At 33.2% G+C, this 20,959-nt stretch overlaps 2 protein-coding genes across 6 annotated transcripts; both read left to right on the top strand.

Annotated features, from left to right (window-relative positions):
- The first annotated feature begins 164 nt into the window (after window positions 1-164).
- LOC125223810 (G-patch domain-containing protein 1) lies at window positions 165-6,138 on the top strand. 5 transcript variants are annotated; one of them, XR_007176784.1, is made up of 7 exons: window positions 165-789; window positions 1,168-1,203; window positions 1,280-1,347; window positions 3,338-3,455; window positions 5,573-5,641; window positions 5,890-5,958; window positions 6,064-6,138. XR_007176784.1 is itself a non-coding variant. In XM_048127105.1 (6 exons), exons 1-5 carry the CDS (start codon window positions 231-233, stop codon window positions 5,934-5,936), a joined length of 828 nt encoding a protein of 275 aa, XP_047983062.1. In that variant the 5' UTR covers window positions 165-230; the 3' UTR covers window positions 5,937-5,958; window positions 6,064-6,138. The 5 variants fall into 5 exon arrangements, 3 of the variants coding, with proteins under 3 accessions (XP_047983062.1, XP_047983061.1, XP_047983060.1); XR_007176783.1 differs by having other exon boundaries at window positions 5,890-6,138; XM_048127105.1 differs by lacking the exon at window positions 5,573-5,641.
- Window positions 6,139-15,411: 9,273 nt separating this feature from the next.
- Window positions 15,412-17,473, top strand: LOC125222800 (cytokinin dehydrogenase 9-like). Its single transcript, XM_048125615.1, has 5 exons — window positions 15,412-15,979; window positions 16,060-16,187; window positions 16,257-16,517; window positions 16,600-16,862; window positions 16,954-17,473. The coding sequence occupies exons 1-5, from the start codon at window positions 15,412-15,414 to the stop codon at window positions 17,261-17,263; spliced, it is 1,530 nt and encodes a 509-aa protein (XP_047981572.1). The 3' UTR covers window positions 17,264-17,473.
- The last annotated feature ends 3,486 nt before the right edge of the window (window positions 17,474-20,959 follow it).

Raw genomic sequence — 20,959 nt, 5'->3', positions numbered from 1 at the left:
AAAATGGCTAATTTTAATATATAAATACTACTCCATAAAGAGTTAAATATTAGTATTAACTTATTAGTGTGTATTATAAAAAAAGAGGATATTTTTTGTGATAAACAAATTAAAATGGTAAATATTTTATTCTAAAGATATTAAGCATTAATAAATAACCAACGTTGACAGTGAAATTCAACAAAACAAAAACCGATTCCCAAAACCCTAATCCCCAAACCCCAACATCAATGGCCGACGTCAAAGCAGTTGATGAAGGAGGCGAATTCCCCGAGAAACGCAAGCTTGATCCCCCAAATTCCATAAACAAAGCCCTAGACGATTCGATTAAGAGGCAGAAAATTGAATTTCCCACCGGCAAAAATGGCTCCGTTCCACTCGTCGCTGGTGATGCAGCGAAATCGGAGGAGCATTTGAATGCCGTTGCTGCTGCTGCGGAGGAAGACGACGACGATGATGAAGACGAGGAAGACTATACTGCCGAGCAAGACGAAGATGCAGACGAGGAGGCAAACGTGGAAGCCAGCAGAAAAGGGAAGGGGATCGTGGTGGACAGGAAAGGGAAGGGCAAAATGATTGAAGACTCCGACAACGACGATTCTGATGGCCATGTAGATGACGACGACGGCTCGAGTGATGATTCCGACAGTGATTTCTCCGATGGACTTGATGAGAGTGATCTGGAGGATGACCCGCTTGCTGAGGTTGATTTGGACAACATTTTGCCGTCAAGGACCAGGCGGAGTCGAGCGCAACCTGGGGTCCGGTTTTCTAATGATCCTGGCAAGGGTAACGATGCGTGATCGGATTTTTTGATGTTAGTAGAAAAGATTATGGAAGTGTAGCTTTAATTTGACATTGTGCTGTGCCGTGATTTTTCTTTAAGTTTGGAGAAGGGAGCCCATTATTGTACCTTTCAGACGTTCTTTTGATCAGTTGATGGGATTTTCCTTATATTATGGCTTCTTAAATATGTTAATCATTTGATGAGATGATTTCCAACGTGATATAACTCCATGGATAATGTTTCAGATGCTTGACATGGACAATTGTTCCCCATTTATTGTGATTTCTACTTATGAAATAAGATGGCTGGAATTGGATTGAAATCTTTAACTGTGACTTTAGATACCTCAGACTCATTATTTTATGTTAGTCTTCTTGCAGGAAAAGAAGGTTGTTATTGCAGCTCTTGTTTAAGGAGTAAGTGTATCAGAATTGTTTGATTTAAATAACCTCTGTTTGTGGAAGTATTTCTTATTAGCTTTGTCACAACAAGCCTGCTTTTACTGGGATTTCAAGCAACTATATGACAAATGTAAGACCACAGCAACCAGCATACTCATAGTAACTATCCCTTGCAGCACTATAATACATTACTGAAAGTGCCACATTCTTTTACCATAATTTACTTGATTGGTATGAAGTCTTAATGTGGATATGAAGGTACTTGAACATTCAATATGTCAATAATACATTGGATCTTTATTAAACAAAATTAAGAACATAGGGTTTTGGCTGCTGTAACTTTGTGTAATGACCTGTACTTATATTAGGGTAATTCTAATGATGTTTATACATGATACAGTTGATCTTTCTAATAAGATGACTGAACAGAGTGAAAAAGTACATATCAAGTTTTTTTGATTGATAAGAATCTAATCAGATTTGGAATCCTCCAGGTGAGGCAAGTCTAGAACAATATGTAGAAGTAGTTTAGTTAAGTAAATGACTTCTTGGTTTACTATCTTTGTGTTGTTTATGCAGAGGCATTCATTACATCATGTGTTCTTCCTTTTACCGTAACTAAAAGAAATTAAACATGGGATGAGATGGAAGTGGATGGTTTCCTCAATAATATCTCTTTGTAAAAACTAAAAAGGTATCACACGATTTTTTGTAGTGGATTGTATTTGGATCCCTCTCTTTTGTGTCATGCTGAATGACCACTATGTACTAACCCAGACTTGGTTTTTATTTAATTTTCAAAATGTCAGACTGAGGAGTTACATAGTTTTCAGGTGATTATGATTTCCTGCACAGAAACATCCGAGAATGTTGCCATAGAAAATGACACACCTAGGAGGCATTAGCATAAATGGACTTCTGAGGTGATTTGCCCAGTTAGGCATTAGCATAAATGGACTTGCAATGAAACACATGATCATTATTGTTAATGATAACTTGGAACTCTGAGGAAAAAGAAGCTATTGTTACATTTCATGTATGTTTGTTTATATGGTGAAATTGGATGATACAGAACGGACTTTTCATTACGTCAGCAACATAAACATTTACCAAGAGATGCCTCACATTTTAGTTTTTAAATGTGAGTCTATTAAGATAGTAATGCCATATGGTTTCTAAATGAAGTGAGTTGATTATATTTGAGTGCAATTGACTCGTATTAGCCATAGGTGCCTGTTTGCATTTCTATGACTAATAAGCATCTAAACCTAGAAATGATGCCATTAGGTACGTTTTACTCACAGATTCTTATCACTCTAGTCTCTATCTTTCTTACAAACTTATGTTAGCACTTCTTGCTTCTTGAGTTTGGTAACAACTCAATTAAGTTTATGCCTGCAAGGCCATTTTATACCAAGTATATTGATATTATTATAAGAGGTTTTAACATATGTTTATCTAGACTTAATATATTCAAGCTTTTACGTGATAAAGTGTATTGGGTGAGAATTTTTAGGAAAGTGAAACTCACTTTCTAAATTTACTTGGGATGCTGTAGTTTTACTTCTTCTGGATGCATGGTCAGCTTGTGACTCTTTTTCAGTTTTTCTGTGATTATCCTCTCTTCATAAATTATTAAGTTAGAATTATCACTGTTAGTTTATGTTCCACCTATTTGGAAAACCAAGATTCTTAAAACTAGATGACTGGTTCCTAAAACTAAAGAAATGGATTTGAAACAGCACAGAAACTTAAATGATCTCCTTCTATATATAATTTCTTTCTACTCCTGTTACGAGTCTTCATATTCCAGGGTTCAAGCCTAATCAGGCAAATGAAACTGTAAAGCTGGAGTACAACAGGATAGAGGGAAATTTCCGCATGAGTGTTAAATGTGTAGAAATCAGAAACAAAAACAGTTATAGTGAACGCATTCTGTTGAACTGGCTTTGGCATTGACCGAATGGAATTAGATATTCTAGTAGCCCTAGTTGAATACATCCAATGAGACCCTTCCAAATTTTAATTTTAGAATGGATTATGTTTTTTAATTTTAAAAATCATGCTTGACTGCTTTGTTTGATCTTTTCTGGTCCCTTTTTTTGGAATTGTTGACTACCTATTTATTTATATGTCTGTTCTTTTCCAGATGAATGAAGGACAGGGATGGACCACATTTTTGGATTTATTTCTACAATTTATGCTTGATGCAGCTTTCAAGTGGAAGGATCCTGGTTGCTTTCTCTGCTTGGCGTCTAGGGCTATAGGTATGTGTGGTTATACTTTGCTTCTCCGTAAATTGGCAACAAAAGTATATGATGCATAATTGAGGATGTGGGGTGTGGTTTTAGTTTTCAGATCCTCAAATTAAGGTAAATTAGGTCGCATAATCATACATTTCTTTCACTTGGGGCACATATAGTCAACAAGGTGCAGTGTATGCAGTTGCACTCACTTGTATGCATAAAGGTGAAAAAGATTCTTTATCTTGCTCATTTAGGTTTCTCAACTTTGTAAGTGGCTATCAACTTTACCAGCTAACAGCATTATGCCTCTCAGAGGACTGGATTCATCTCATACCATAATCACACATCAAAATATACAGAGCATTTAAGTTAAATACAAGAGAATGTAACTGATGTCTGATTAACTTCTGTATTTATGATTTGATCAGAGGATAAAGTATCCTCTCGACAATTAAATAAATGCTTATTTATTTTGATCTTGAACAATCACTGTCTTAAGTGCTAGAATATATTCCCAAGTTAATGTCTACGGATGGTTCCAAACTAAAATAAGATTGCACAAAAGATGAAAAAAATTATCAACACTATATGATTTTATACTTTGACGAGCTCTGCATGCATTAGGATATCCTCAATGTGTCAAAACTGTGTTCTGGATTCGGTTTATTGGGAAATGTTTCATGTAGAACTTGAAGCTAACATAAGTGAACGTCATAAAAACCAAAATTTAACGCTAATAATAAATTGTCTTAAACTTCTGTTCAGAAATAGATGGATCCTGTCGCCAATTTTTTTTCTTAGAGTAGATATCAAATACAAGTATACAACCATTTCTTTTACAAGGAAAATTATGTTTAGTTATGTTAGGGGCGTATGAGTAAGTTGCTGCCTATCATTTTCATTGTACGCTAATTGGAAGGACTAGCAATGTATATTCACCATAGCTTTGGGCACGCGACTATAATGCCACACTATTGTGCTGTTTGTCAGATCGAATCCTATGCTGCCCATTGTATTATTCCAAAAGTTTGTGTAATGGAAAATTATCAAAATAGAAGGCGAGCCCTCATTATCCTTTGTAGAGATTGCATTACTATAGTCAGCTAGTTTTCACCAGAATGCTTGGATGCTGGCTTTAGCTGACGCTAGGAGTCTAACTTTGAGAGTGTTGCGGCATCAATCTAGTACCTCTCGGCTAACAGTAAACTATGTTAGATGAATGCTGGGGAACCTCATACTAGTTCTTGGATCTTTGTTTCAACGTGCTTTAGTTATATTCTCTTTTATTACGTTGAGTTTTCTCTTGGGAATTTAAAGATATGGTTGATTTGTGGAATTATTGTTAATATAAATGTGGCTGGTTTTTGGATTATATTATTAGTTCTTGAACCTATTTCTCTGAGACAAATTCCTACAGAGATTCTAGCAGCTATAAGTCAGTCTAAAGACATGGTTGATGTGTTTGACTAATGACAACGTGCAACTTGCTAGGGGAATCAAAAGTGTGCTTGCCACGGTTAACTAGAAGTCTAGAACCATGAGCAGTAGAACTTTTGCTGGAGTGTTTGGATTAGGCCCACACCTTGTCTGTTTACTATTAAATATACTGATATACTAGAACTAGAACCCAAATAAATATTTGGGACCTTTTTCAGAAATTTATCCCTTAAATGGTAAATTGTAGTCAGCTCTCACAACCAGAATTTCTCAACTCAAGTCAAAGGGGATATGATTTACGTTTTGACAGACATATATCTAATAGCATTTACTGTCAGATGATTAAAGACGACGTGTTGCTTGACCTAATGTCATTTGTTTATTACCATCTTGGGGATAAGACTCTTTTCTAGCGTGCGGGTGTTAATTATAGAAATAATTATATTGAATGTTAAAGAATTAAAGAATGACCAAATAAGGTATTTGTTTACTTTATTTATAATCATATATACCAACGCTCATCTTAAAGAAAAATTACGTTGTTGTTTATTTTATATAGTTAAATATATAGAGTGGATTGTAGAGAAATCCTCAATGAAATTAGTGAATAGGTGGTCCACTCTATCAGTATCAAAGATTTTTTGCATTGAGACTTCTCTCGTGCATTTTGAACCGCTGGTTCTTCTTTTCTTTTGTCGCAGATTCTTCAACAATATAAACTTATTTGGTCTGATTCATGATATGATCGTCAGTGCTTGGTGTTGAAAAAGGTTCTCATCTTCTGCTTACGGCAGGAACTACTTGGCATGATTTGCTTTCTTTACCAAACAAGATCACTGTCGCCTTAGAAGCCAATCTAGAACAATGCAAGAGAGCCATTGAATAAGTAGTGTTTGACATAACTTTGAAGTATTTTCAAGTCTGCAATGATAAGGGAGAACATGAATTCCTATGGTTTGGAGTGTTCCTTGACTTTGTGTTTGGTTCCCACTTCACCAACAAATTTTTTTTGTTGCAGTGTCAGCACCAAAGGAACAAAGAGATGCTCCACAATATGAAGACTAGATTCCTACATCATGGCTCAGAGGTAGAATTAGGTTTGCAGACTTGTCTTTTTAGCTTTGAGGCATCATTCAACAGTATAAAGCATGTGCAATACCGTTTTGATGTGATAACTTAATATCATATGCAGATTCTAGGGGGTTCGATATTTGTTAATTTTCAAGGGATTTGGTGTTATGTAAGGTAAGATTTTTAGCATTGTTAATTGGGCATAGTCCATTTTTTTGAGTGTTTTATGGTGTGGAATTCAATTCTTGTTCAGTTACCAACTTCAAATCTGGAACAATAAAAGTTAATTAGTTGAAGAAGACACAAATTAGTGTATTTCTTTCTATAATTGGAAATCTAAATGCAATTTGAAATTCTTAATCTAGAATTATACCAGACAATGATTTAGTTAGGTTCATACTCCCTCCATTTTTAGATTACTTAAAATCTAGTAGTAGTATTAAAATGGCTCAAAGCCAATGAAGTGTTTAAAGGTGTTTTAGAAATGAGGGCCCTTTAATTTTAGAAAATCTTAGAGCCGTGTAGAGCAAGACAAATGTAGTATATTTACAACATCTAGTTGAATATAGTTTAAGAATAACTATAGTGTTTATAGGGAAAATTATCGACATTTTGCAAAGTGGATTCGAATATTCGAAAATTATCTACATTTTGCTAAAAGAACGACAAATAAAACATCAGAAACTGAATGAAGAATAATATTTATATGTGTTGATAGTAATTATTGTGGTAATATTATTTTATTTAATTATTGTGGTATTATACAATATTCTTTTTACTATCTAATATTATTTCGTGGCACAATCATGTTCTTTTGATTGTAAATTCAAATTTTGTGAATATAGTGATATGTATTACTGAATTCCTACCCTTTCTTTTACTATAAATAATCAAAGATTGGGGTAAAAAGTAAAAAAAAGCTAACCAAGGATAAAATATATACTATTAAGAAGTTTTTATAATATAACTAAATTTCTTCTCTATATATTTCATTTATCAAAAATAGATTTTCTTTATTAAGTTCATTATTTTTTGACACGCAATACTAAAAATGTAGATTAATAACCTTAGATACATTTTGCAAGAATAGGAAAGAACACAAAAGTCAACATCGCAATTCATGACAACATGCAATTTAGTTGTTAGAACTTTTTTCTTCTATCCAGTGTGAGTGAATTGCTATTGAAAAGTTCAATTCAAATATCAAATTAATACAGTACATTAAAATTTTGAAGTTGTTACATGGAAACGAGCTTGTTCATGAGGTCGTAATCAAGTAGTGTTAATTTCAAACTTGACTTATTTATTGTATAATTCTAGTATTAAACGGGATTGAATGAAATACTATTATACAATTTGGGTCATTTATAGCTCTTGGTAGCTAGTAGGTCCATATCTTTACGAATGAATATGCTAATAATCTTTGTGACAAGTAACATGCCAAGCTTTATTTTTTATATTGGTATTTGTATAAATGTTAGTGTGATACCGTTTAACCAATCATAATCCGGTAGGAGATGCTAACATCCAACACAAATACATCTAATTTAATCACATATATGTCGCATGCATTGCGAGGTTAGATTTTTAAACACTAATTTGTATTACATTGAACTATAACCTTTTCTTTTGATTCAAAGAAAAGATTCAAGAGTTGAATCAAGTAGAATATATCAACATACAAAGCAACACAATAACACAATGAGACACAGACAATAAACAACATCAATCACCATGAGAAGAAATAAACAAAACCAATAGCATAAAATGGAGGAAACACGGCATAATTTTGTCTCGAATCTGTTCAATTTGGTATCACACCAGTGTTATTCATCTCTAAGGTTATAGGAGACTTTAGTCTTAACACAACAACTTTTTTCTAAGAGATGTTGTTAACAAACAAAGTAGCTCCATGATTTTGTCCATCTGCTCTGTTAAGAAAATTGGATTAAACTTTTAATAAAGAGACCAATATCTTAATTTTTGGAGCTCATATTAAGGTCACATAAATTGTTAAATACATTTAATTTTGCTTTAGATCTGCGTCTTGAACCATCTATCAAATTGGTCCAATCAATTCATATGACACAATCACACAAGACTCCCATGTGTGTTAGTTTTTTTTTACAATTATATCAGTATTAAATTAAATTGTAGGTTAAGCGTAAATTTAGGACTTGAGAAGCACCACAATTAGCTAGACGTCAAGTTATGTTCCTCCAAACAATTAAACACACATATAATTGTGAAGTTAAAATAAACAATCAATCATATCATAGAACTATTAGTGATCCAACAATCACTATTTAATGAGCACAACTTGTTAGGCTACGTTTAATTAAGTCAAATGGAAGGTTGGAAACTTACTCGTTAAACAATTTTCAAATCCTTCAAATCTATGCCGTTAATTATCCATTTAATCCAATTAAATTAATACAGTAAATTATTTAAATCATCTAATAGTATTATTTTTTATAATATGTATAGAAAATAAGAATAATAGTTATTTAAATCATAAAGGTTGGTCAAATTCTGACCAGTCACAAAAGATTTAAAAGCAGAATATTAAATCAGTTTCAGTTTTTCTCAATACGTATAAAAATGAGGTCTTTGGTCGTGCTCAAAACAACGTTGTTTGATTAGAATAAATATTTTTCTTTATCTAATTTTCCATTTTTCATCTTCTTATTTTAGTACCTACAGACATGCATGTGATCTACCTAGTACTCCTACATCCCACTATAAGCGAGTCGCTTTCCTTTTTGGGTGTTGCACAGGGTCATTTTCTTTATTAGCAAAAAAATTATATTTCTTCCCTCTTATTTTATTCTCTCACCTATTTTTATTTTATCTTTTCTCTAGTTTTTTTCTCTTCCATATTTTACTGTCTCTCTACTTAATTCTTTAAATATCATTTGCTTAAATCGCTTGTCAAATAAGCGCCTCGCTTATGGCGGGGTGGGTGAAAACTATTTTAGCAAAGAAAAGTTTTAGTTACGAAATAGAAATTCGTGAAAAATCAACTCTAGATATTGTTACACTTGATGTAATATTGAATTGTAACTTTAATTGGTTTCATATATTCATTGTTTGAGTAAGACAGATATTGTATGCACTAAGGTTTTTGGAAAATGGTGCAACTCAAATCGTTGATAGAGGATTGTACTATTAAATTGTCGATAAGCTCTGTCGATTTTATTGATCTTATCTTGATTGTAAGTTCATAATATAGATTTGTCTCCCAATTGGAAAACTTGTAATCATGTCATAATTGTTTAGTTCGTTGTCAGGTGCAAAGTGCCAAATATATAAACAAATTCCAACATATCAATCAACAAATTTGCAAAATATATTGGGCATGTGGTGTGTGCGCATTATTATGTACAAGATCACCACAGGACTTATATCCAGATTTGGGGGACACATGCAGAGAGCGATCTCTTAATTGTTTCTTATAATTTTATGTCTCATCTACCATGCAATATATATTATATATATGTATATAGTAAGCTACTATTAGCTAGCCTTAAATCCTTCTCATAATTATAGCATAACATTTATAATATATATACATATTTAATAAGATGTAATCAATTGCTAACTTTTCTTAAATTGTTAAATTGTTAACTCATTAATGCAGTATCTAAAAAATGTCAACACGATGACATTATTATGTCAATTTTACGATTCTTCTAGTCTTTTATTATGTCAATACTAATGTCATTGTGCTGACACTCTTAATATATTGCGTTGATGAGCTAGCAAATTAGCAATTTAAGAAAAGTTAGCATTATATCGCACTCTCACGTCTAATTGATCTAATTGTGTTATAATTTTATGTTGGAATAAAGAGAATACGTGTGAATTTAGGGAATAATCGAGGCTTCTATTAAAGCCTATTCAAGAAAGAAAGAAATCAATTTACTTTCTATTTAATGTTTACTTTAACTCTATATAAAGAGTTGGATGTATTAGAGAGGATGAATAATAGCATAATGTCAATTTTACGATTCTTCTAGTCTTTTATTTTTTGCTTTCTATGTTCGATCATGGTATCGAGGAACTCACAATCCATGAATATTTGTTAATTCGTCCACAAAAATATCAAAATTATGATCCAATATTTTTAAAAGTGAAGTGGCTCCTAGACATGAGCAAAACCATCTAATTAGCACTTTGACACGAGTCAAAATCGTCAATGATGAAAATTGAAGTGTTCCTTGACACGAATCAAATCTGTCATCCAAAAGCTAATGAGCTCCTTGATACGAGCTAAACTATCAATGGAATTGCAAAAGCTCATTGAAATGGACCTAAACTTAGTGTGGTCGTGGGATAAAATCTTCTTCTTTTTTTGTTTTTAACTTTATTTTGCAGGCTACCAAGAATGTGGAGAATGAGAATATATTTTGGATTGATATCAGGGTCGGCTCACATAGAGGACTTTCACCTAGAACACAACTTCATGCCTGGTTTATCCTTCAAGGAAGGCTCAATACCAAAGAGAGATTATTTAGATTCAACATAGTCGGAGTAAAAAATGATCGATGTGTTTTCTTCATAGAAGAACCTGAGATGATTGAACACCTCTTCTTCTGCGTTAATATTTTATCCGCATTACATTCTATTTTTTTTTATTAATATACTCTCTCTAACCCACTAAATATATAATATTTATTTTTTGATACAAGATTTTATGTAGTGTTGTTTAAAAAGTTAATGAAGAAATAATAAAATAAAAAGAAGAAAAAATAAAAATGATGTCATTTTTTTAGAAAATATTTATTATTAATGATAAAACCTAAAAAGAAAAAATGTTTATTTTTAATGGACATAAAGAATATAAGTATATATAGCATAATCAAAATGCAATTTGAGGCATATACTTTACACTTCTCATTATGCTAATAACTAAAAGGGAAAAGGAATTTGACCTTAGTATGGCTCATAGCCCAAAATAGTTTTGATCTAAAAGAATTATGGGTAACAGAAAGTCCTTTTCAAAATCTAGGGACTTTCCATAATATTTTTCTCGAATAGCAAAGGTGTAAAGTACAGGGTGTGTATGATAAGTTAGTAATACCAAGATAGAGAATTATATATGGACATTTCTAATTGTTTGATATCATATTTAAGCTTAACTCAAATCCCAATATAAGATAAGGGCCCTAACCAATCTTACCAAAATTATAACATTAACCATGTTTATGTATCCCACCAATTTGTCAAGTTAAGCCATGTTATTTAATATAAAATGCAATTTTAGACAATTTCTTTTCTATCAAACAATAGTGGGAAAAAATCACATCTTTGCATATCTTGACATGAAGCCCGTATTTCTTATCTTGTTTTACATATCTTCTTATATCCCATCTTTTTTATCAAACGAGTCCTTAAGTTTAATGACTATTTATGTACTACTTCAATCCATATTTGATTTTTATTTGATATAAGATTTAAATTCAAGCTTCAATTTAAATAGGATTTATTGATCTTCAATTTTTTATATAGAGAGGTTAGATAGGGAGTATATAGTACTAATCTTTATTGATTTTTATGAAGACTGGGAGAGGTCAAATTATGGCAAGCCCTCCTCATTTGCATCGCTTCGTGTTTGACGTTCATTTTTTTACGGATTTTAGTAATAATTTAATTTGACTGTATTATGTTTTAGTGTGAGTTTTTAATTAATTTAATTAGGATTTTACACTTATCTAGTATATTTAATATTTTTAATAATTAATTATTTGGTAAACCAGTCCAAAGTTATTCAGTGATAAAGAAATTATGGTTCATTAGTAATATTATTTAATAAATATTTATAGAATAAAGTTAATTATAAAAAATTCTAGGATAATTAAAGAATCCCATCTGAGACTGACTGCACTGATAAATGATATAAAAGGTAAGTGAAAGATATTTTACACGAATGAATGTGTCATATCTACATATTACTAAGAACTTGAGTTGAATTTGTAATGATAATAGTAAGTTTTTGACCCGACATGAGATGATAGGAGGATAAAAAGTTTCAATTTATAGGTAAAAATGTGACACGAAGGCATTGATTTAAGTGGGATGAAAGTGGTGAAGGGACATGATAAGAAAAATAAAATGATTCACGTAATCCTCATTGGTTATGATTTAATCCAAAACCAATATATATTATATGTGCCCTACCTACCCATCAATACGCATTACCTATTGTCTCTCTATACCATAATCAACAATACTATAATTAATTTTATTGCTTAGGTCTACATTCATAAATTGCCCTTAATTCGAAATTTACATTGGTTCATTGCCATCTCCAAACAACCAATCAAATTCATTAGATACAAAGTGTGATTCCCACACATTTACATTCGTGGGAAAAGTGCATGACTATGCATCAGTTAGGGCTTCCATAGTTAGTTTATTAAATTAAAAAAAAAACCTAGAAATATATTTTAATTATAGTGGGGGAATAGGGGATGAAATGTAGATTGTGTGGATAAGAATTTTTTGTATTGGGTAGCGAATTTGCTATGGTGAGCCGCTCACGAGGAAGCAACAACGTGCGTTTCACTGCGCATAACGTGAGCATGTGAGGTGCACGTGCCCGCAGCATATATTTTTAATTTTGAAATCTATCCAGCAAAGTATGCACTCTAATCGTGGTTGTGCAATTTAATTAACTCACTACTCTGTCTCTATATAGATTCTCCTATAGTTATAGTAGATGTACATTTTTATAGATATGTTTGCACAAATTCACTTTAGTAAAATTGCTTTATCAATGCATGTGCTAGTTCAAGAATATATAAGTGAATTTTTGTAGACTATATCCTTAAAGAACATATTATAGATTTTGTATGACAAGATTTGTGGAATTATCAAGGCAAAAGTAGTCTCCATACGTGTAAGGGGAAGCAACCAACCGATCAACTTTGGATTAAAAAATAGACTAAATGTAAACTATTTTATGATCCTGCATGAAGATGGATTTAACCATTACCACTTCTTTAATGATGGTCGGTTTCTTCTAGAAAGCAAATGTAATCAAATTAAAGATTAGGTTTTCACCCACAATTACAAATGCAAATATATAAATATATAGATATATAGGGAGTAGCTAGGCTTACTAGTCCATACATTACATCAAATTAAAGTACACTAATCTTATGAAATTAAGTGGCAAATTTACAGCAGATAATTGCACTTGCAAAATTAAATATTACTATATGACTGCATAACTGGAATCTTGATATGGGATATTGATAGGGATCCTTTTGAGGTTACCATGCTTTGTTGTCTACAATCTCTTTACTTTTTTTTACATTTGTGGTCCCATTTTATCATTTTGTTTGAACAAGATTTTGTGTAGAGATTCTTTAGCTTTCATTTTGTTTGAACAAGATTATGTGTTGAGATTCTTTAGCTTTGAGAATAAAAGTTCTTGCCAATATTTTTGGCTTAAGAGAATTGAAAGAGAAAGAGAGACCGATCCTAATTTAAGGAATTAGGGTTGGTTGTAATGAAAATTATATTATAAAACATGAAGAATAAATTATATATACGAGTTTTAATTTGATGTAATACATGAGAACCGATGAACCCAAAAATGTAGGGACCAAACCAAAATGCAGGCCTAATTACTACTCCCCCGTCTCATAATAGTTTTCCCACTTTCTTTTTTAATTTATCCCACAAAAATGTCACATTTTGTTTGGAAAAAATTCTCTATTATATTAATATAAATATACTATTTTCTCTCTCAACTTAACACAAAAACATCTCCTTAAATTTTGTGCCATTACCCAAGTGTGCCATCTATTTTAGGACGAAGGGAGTACTTGTAAGAGGGTGTTCGGTTTGCAAGATTATAGGAGTATATCGCAAGATTAAATGTGTATTATATTTGGTTCATGAGATTGAATATCATAATTTTATCCTAATGGATAATCAAGTGATAAATAGTCATCAACACCCCTCCAACTAAAATAATCTCATAACTTAATCCAAGATGGATACTTGGACCCGACAATTGAAAGCGCCTAAGTTGACTTAGTAGTTAGACAATGAGAAGTTGCTACGAAAGATTTAAGCAAATCTTCAACCGTGTCACTAAACGAGTCATTAGCACACTAATAATTGTTTCCAATAGTGAAACTTGTAAAAGAATTAATAATTAATTGTGTGTATGTGTAAAAGGTTTTACAATCCTATTCTTGTTTTAACCTTTCCACCTGAACTCCCACTAGAGGACACAACACAACCAACACTTGTCCACCGCCAAAAAAAAAACAATAACCCAAACACCCCTTTTCAATTACACTACTAATATAACACAGCCCACTAATTACATTAAATTGTAGAGCTTAATAGATAAATTGTAAGTATAATGTTGTATGAATGTGTATTCCCAAAGGTGGGAGACAAGCAAAGAGGTATGACTGCTGAAAGAATAAACTATATTGCTGAATGCTTATGTTTTACCTTTTTAAAGCAGATTGTTCCCTCTATAAATTAAATTAAGATTGATAGCCATCACTATGTCTCTCTCTCTATTGGTTTGGGACCATATTTCTGTGCTTTCAAAGGACAGAATAATATCTCTGCTCTCAACCACACTGTATCAACCTCGATTGCCCACAAAGAATTTAATCTTTTTTTTGTTATTTATATATATATAAAAAAGAAATTGAAGAAAAAGTAAACGAGTTAATTCAAGAAGAGTTGGAAACGTGTTTGTTTTAACTTTGAAACAAATAGTATGTGGTCCATGTCATCATATAAACCAAGTCAGCTTCTTGATTTTTGGTGTGTGTGTAGGGCGAAATAGGAGGTCCCAAATCTCAATTAAAATGAGGCCATAAACGTCTCTACTTCACGTGACACACTCAATTGAACATCCAAGTAAAATCAATTTCATATTTTCAGCATCTCTCCCATAAAAACATAGTGGGATTACAGCTTACTGACAGCCTGAAAAAGAAGATATAAAACATAAACAGGAGATCATATTCCATAAACGGCAAGATCATCCTTAGCTTTGGTGAAATAAAACTAGTAGTATGAGGATTGGATTAGAGGCAATCTTGTCCTTGATGGGGAAAAGGTGAAGATCTTGTTGCAAATGTGTGAAAAGCAACAAGATCTATCAAAATCTTTCTCCTTTCTTGTGACTTTCTTTTTCTTTTCATTTTTTATATTGTTTAAACTCATCTTAAATAGGGAAGTGTCTCTAATTCTAATTTTTCTTTTTTTATACTAACAAAAATCTTTATAATCCATCCAAGTAGGCAGTCTTCCTACGGATTCTTAACACTGAAGATTGGTTGACCAAAACTCAGCTCTTTAAATCCCCCACCCTTCATTCCTCAAACTCCACAACAATACCAACAAACTTTCGTCTTTACTTGGGAAAACACATATTTAGGTTTAACACACATTATTTTTCCCTTCCTTTCCTTGGACTTCTAGAAACATGTTTCTCAAACAAAATACTAATATTGCTTTGTTGCTATGCTGCTGCTGCATGCTCTCCCTCCCTCTCTCCCTCTCCGCCATCCCGATCCCGGTCCACGGCCACTTCACGTTCGACGGGAACGAATTCGCGGCCCGTGATTTCGGAAACCAGCTCCATTCCCTTCCCTGGGCGGTCCTCCACCCCAAGAAGGTCTCCGACGTGGCGGCCACCGTGAAGCACGTCTGGCAGATGGGCCCAGCCGCTGCCCCAACGGTGGCGGCCAGGGGCCACGGCCACTCCCTGCTGGGGCAGGCGCAGGCGCCGCAGGGGATCGTGATCAACATGGAATCCCTGCGCGGCGAGATGCAGGTGATCAAGGGGAAGTCCCCCTATGTGGATGCCCCCGCCGGAGAGCTCTGGATCAATGTGCTCCACCACTGCCTCAAACACGGCCTCGCCCCCAAATCGTGGACCGACTACCTCCATCTCACCGTCGGAGGCACCTTGTCCAATGCCGGGATCAGCGGCCAGGCATTCCGGCACGGCCCTCAAATCAGTAATGTCCACCAGGTCGAGGTCATCACAGGTCCGTATTTCAATTATTCACCATCACTATTTTCAATCAAAACCCCATCAATGACTAATGGATTCAATGAATGAATGCAGGGAAAGGGGAAGTGGTGGTTTGCTCTCAAGACAAGAATACTGACCTCTTCCACAGCGTTCTTGGCGGCCTCGGCCAGTTCGGGATCATAACCAGAGCAAGAATCTCCCTCGAGCCAGCGCCTAAGATGGTAACAGCACAACACAACCAAAAACAATCATCTCTCATATTGGTAAACTGAGAACCATTTCATAAACAGGTGAAATGGATCAGAGTTCTGTACTCGGATTTCCACACCTTCGCGAGAGACCAAGAGCGACTGATATCCGCGGAGAAGACATTCGACTACATAGAAGGTCAGGTGATCGTGAACCGGACGGACCTATTCAACAACTGGCGATCATCATTCGACCTCGAGGATACTGATCAAGCCAACCAGTTTGTGTCAGATGGGAGGACTCTCTTCTGCCTTGAGCTCACCAAGAACTTCAATCCTGGTGAAGAAGCTGCCATAGATAAGGTTAGATACAAGACCCATCATCATTCACCATTAGAGAAACAAAGAATGTGTAAAATCTTAATTCTGTTTTTTTCATATGCAGGAAATAAAATCGTTACTATCTGAATTAAGCTACATCCCATCAACAATGTTTGTGACAGAAACTTCATATGTGGAATTCTTGGACAGGGTCCACACAGCAGAGCTTAAACTGAGATCAAAAGGGCTGTGGGATCTCCCACACCCATGGCTGAATCTCCTCGTCCCCCGCAGTAAAATCCAGACCTTCGCCGACGGCGTCTTCGGCAACATTCTCACCGACACCAACAACGGCCCAGTTCTCATCTACCCAGTCAATAAATCAAAGTAATCATCAATCAAAGACTCGATTTTTATTTATTTTATTCGTTGAGGCATTTCGTCGAACACATTATGACCGTTGGCTTCTTGTCAACAGATGGGACAACAGAACGTCATTCGTGATGCCGGATGAGGACGTGTTCTACCTGGTGGCGTTCCTACCCCACGCGGCGGAGAGCGAGGAGCTGCAGAATCTGCTGAATCAGAACAGGAGAATCTTGAATTTCTGCGATTTGGCGGAGTTGGGAGTGAAGCAGTATCTGCCGCACTACAAAACGCAGGAGGAATGGCGGGCCCATTTCGGGGCGAGGTGGGAGATCTTTGAGCAGAGGAAATCGGCCTACGATCCTCTGGCGATTCTAGCGCCGGGGCAGAGGATTTTCCAGAAATCGATATCGATTTTATGACCGAAAAGAGGAAAACGATGACAATAGAAGGCAACAGTTTTCAGCTGTAAAAGCTGAATTTGGGATTAAATATTTGTATATTTATTTAGATATAATTATCGTTATTTTTTTATGCCTTTTCTGATCTTGGAAGAAAACAATTGTAAAGTATGAAAGGGGGAAATTACTTTATTTCGAAAAGATATAAATTATGGGATACTATTATTTAAACTCTATAAGTCTATAATTAATATCCCGTTTTTGATAATTGTGTTTAAATTTACAGTTTCTTTTGAAGAAAATAAGGTTACTGAAATAAAAATAATGTTGCCTAAATTACTAAATCATCAACGAAGACAAAGTTACATGTCCACTATTATCCCGTTTATGAATAATTGTCGTGTTTTTTCATTTTTTTTACCCGATCCATCAAATTTAGTCTTTATTTACTGATACCAACAAGTTTTTTTTCCCTAATAATGTGGATTTTGATTTCTGCTAGTATACATCAATCGTTTTTTTATTTTCCGCAACTTTAAAAATCAACTGGAAAAAGCATTATGTTTGATTCTCTTTGCAATTATCTCACAATGAATTTTTTTTTTTGAAATTGCATATGATATGACAGTTGAAAAATTATACCATAAGAACGTCACTGTCGAATTTTGTTGCTGTGAGATAATTATAAACATATCCAAATCTTTTTATATGAAAAGCTGCAAGATGGATATATTTTTTAAAATTCATAATTTTTCTTATTTTTTTTTAGAATTATGGACTAAAAATTGATAAAACTTAGCTCTGACAATTTTCTCTTTTAATTAACAAAAAATTAGGCTAAAAAATCGTTCGTGGATTAAAGTTAGGACTAATTTTTTAAAATAAGCCTAGATTCAAGTATGTGTTACTATTAAACGATTCACCCCCAAAATAGGCGTTAGTTAGAGCTCTTTAAAAAAAGGTGTTAGTTACAAATTATGAAGAAATAAAATTAGAGGCACCTTATTAAATTCTGTTCAAAAGCTAACCATAAAGTAGATTCAAAATAGAATGGTAATCGGTGGATTTCACGTGTAAATAATACGAAGATAGGAGAAAGAAAATCTTTTGAGGGGAAAGTACATTTATTCCTTTCTTCTTTTCTTCTTTAAACACGAAAATAGAATTATTGAAGAACCAATGACATTATTAGATGTCTCTTAGTCTTCACCATTCAAAGTCAACATTTTACTTGGTACTTCTAAGAATCTTCTATTATGAAATTTAACGAAAGCTTTAACTAGTAAGTACAAAGGTCAAAATAATAGTAGTAGTAGTACTACTAGTTAATGCATGTACTTCCCCCCGCCAAAAAGAAAATTCATCATTCACTTTTTTGGTAAAATTCTACTAATGAAAAATCCTACAAGATATAAGAGTAATGATAAACAACCAAATTTTGTACAACCAAAACAAGATTATATTAGTAACTTTGATGTGTTAATTAAATATTAAAATAATAAATATAAATAGTTAACAAATTAAAAACACTTTATTAGTTTTTGGTCTCATTTTCAATTTTTTATTTTTATATTTGAATTATTTCTCTATTATTTTTTAAATTTAAATTAAAATATGCATTAATTATATTTTATGATTCAAAAAAATTTAAAAAATTATAAATAAATACCATAATATTATGCATGTTCCCTATACTATAAATATGTCTAACTTTTTAATTAATTGTATAAATAAATTACATTTTTTCTCAAATAAATCAATTTTTGGTTGTACAAAATTTGGTTGCATAGCTTTATTGAAGATATAAATCATCAATTAATGAGCTAGGAAAATTTGATACCCCTCCTCTGTCATTAATTGGCTCAGTTTATCTCACTCAAATTTTAAGAAATATAAATAAAATAGATGAAAAATATTTACCTAAATATGAATCCTACTTTATAGCATTAATATTATAATAGATATATAAGTGTAATAAAATTAGTGGAACGTGAGATTCATTATAAAAAATTATTGTTATAGTAAAAATTAAATGCGAGTGAAATTGATGTCTTAATAGGATATTGAATTGACCATCATGCTGAAACTTTATGATATTCGTGGGAAGTGTCAAATACTTACTACGTACACTTTTTCTGTCTCATAAAAATAGAGTAGTTTGTCATTTTGGTATGTTCCTTAAAATGAGACTAATCCTAAATTGGGAAACTCTTGAATAACTAATTACTACTCCCTCCGTCCCGCTTTAGGAGTCCCAGTTGAGTTGGGCACATGTTGTAAGAAAGAAGTGTTTGAGTGTGTAATAAATAAATATTGTAGTGAATATTGAGACCCACTTTTAATTGAGTGTCCAATAAATAAATGTTGTAGTGGATGTTGAGACCCACTTTGAACACTTGTTTATTAATTGTAGTGGATGTTGGGACCCACTTTTAACACTTGTAACACTTTGTAGGCCTTTTTTTATTAATTTATCTCAACCGGAATTCCTAAAGCGGGACGCCCAAAATTAATCAACCGGGACTCCTAAAGCGGGACGGAGAGAGTACTATTAATGATGTATACCACATAATTCACTAACAGTTTAACACTATTTCTATTATATTTTCTTTTTGTTTCTTTTATTTTATTAATTGCGCATTATTATCTGTGTTGTTTCAAATTGCGTTATTTTATGGTACGAGGAGGTGTGAAACTTCATATGATGGTATCATTATTGTGGAGTACATGATAAATATTTAATAAAATGGAATAGTGAACTCCCATATATGACTCAAACTCAGTCGTTGATAGTTAGCCCTCATTTTCTAATGTTTTTGCTATGCTTAATAGTAAGTCTTCGAATAATTGTATTTAATGGTCCATCTTGCTCAACTTCTAGTTGACTCAAGTCAGCCGACAACTAGATGGAGAATAAGCCACCATGGTCGGTTTCACATGCACACACAAACACACACTATCTATGCATTTTACACATTAAATTAATATTATTCTATCAATTAGAGTGCGGTTCTTGGGCAAAATATTCTTCTTTACAATAGTGAATGGCAAATTACGAAGTGAATTTTGGTACACTTCCGTTTCCATGGCATTTTAATATTAATAATTATGAATATTGTGAAGTACGGTAAATCATAAATGTTTGTCTCTCTAGCCTACAAAATTAGTCAAGGAAGGAGGCTATGTAACTACTTTGTCGTTTAGCAAGATCTTCACTACCAGGCCAGCCGTCAATTGTTTCCCCCACTAGAAGCTTCTAGAACTATTACGAGAAATGCAATTAGTAATTGGTGTCTATAACTATATGAGTGAGATGCAATTAGGGCTTGGTATACTACTTTACTTGCTTTTTAGTTATTGTCAAAGTGGTAACAAAGTTTTTAACATTTTTGGCATCAACTTTGCGCCACTAGATTATGTCTACCTAATTTAATCAATGTCTAAATGTGACGTGGAATACGGGTTTTGTCATACCACATGAAAAATGACAACTTTTATCGGGTCGATGGAAGATGAGTCACAACAAAGATATTAGAATATGTAAGAGTGAAAAAAAAACACTAAGATAGTCGAGATCAATCTAACCATATGAATCATCCCAAGCTGCAGATACTTAGATAGATGTGTCCGGACATGATCATACGCTAAGGATGACATAAATCACAGATGGGTAGGGCCCTAAGCCATATGTCATCCTAGAAATTTATCTTACCCTCA

The sequence above is a fragment of the Salvia hispanica genome, chromosome 4, assembly GCF_023119035.1.
Source record: "Salvia hispanica cultivar TCC Black 2014 chromosome 4, UniMelb_Shisp_WGS_1.0, whole genome shotgun sequence".
Taxonomy (NCBI): Eukaryota; Viridiplantae; Streptophyta; class Magnoliopsida; order Lamiales; family Lamiaceae; genus Salvia; species Salvia hispanica.
This window is presented reverse-complemented; position numbering and strand designations above follow the sequence as displayed.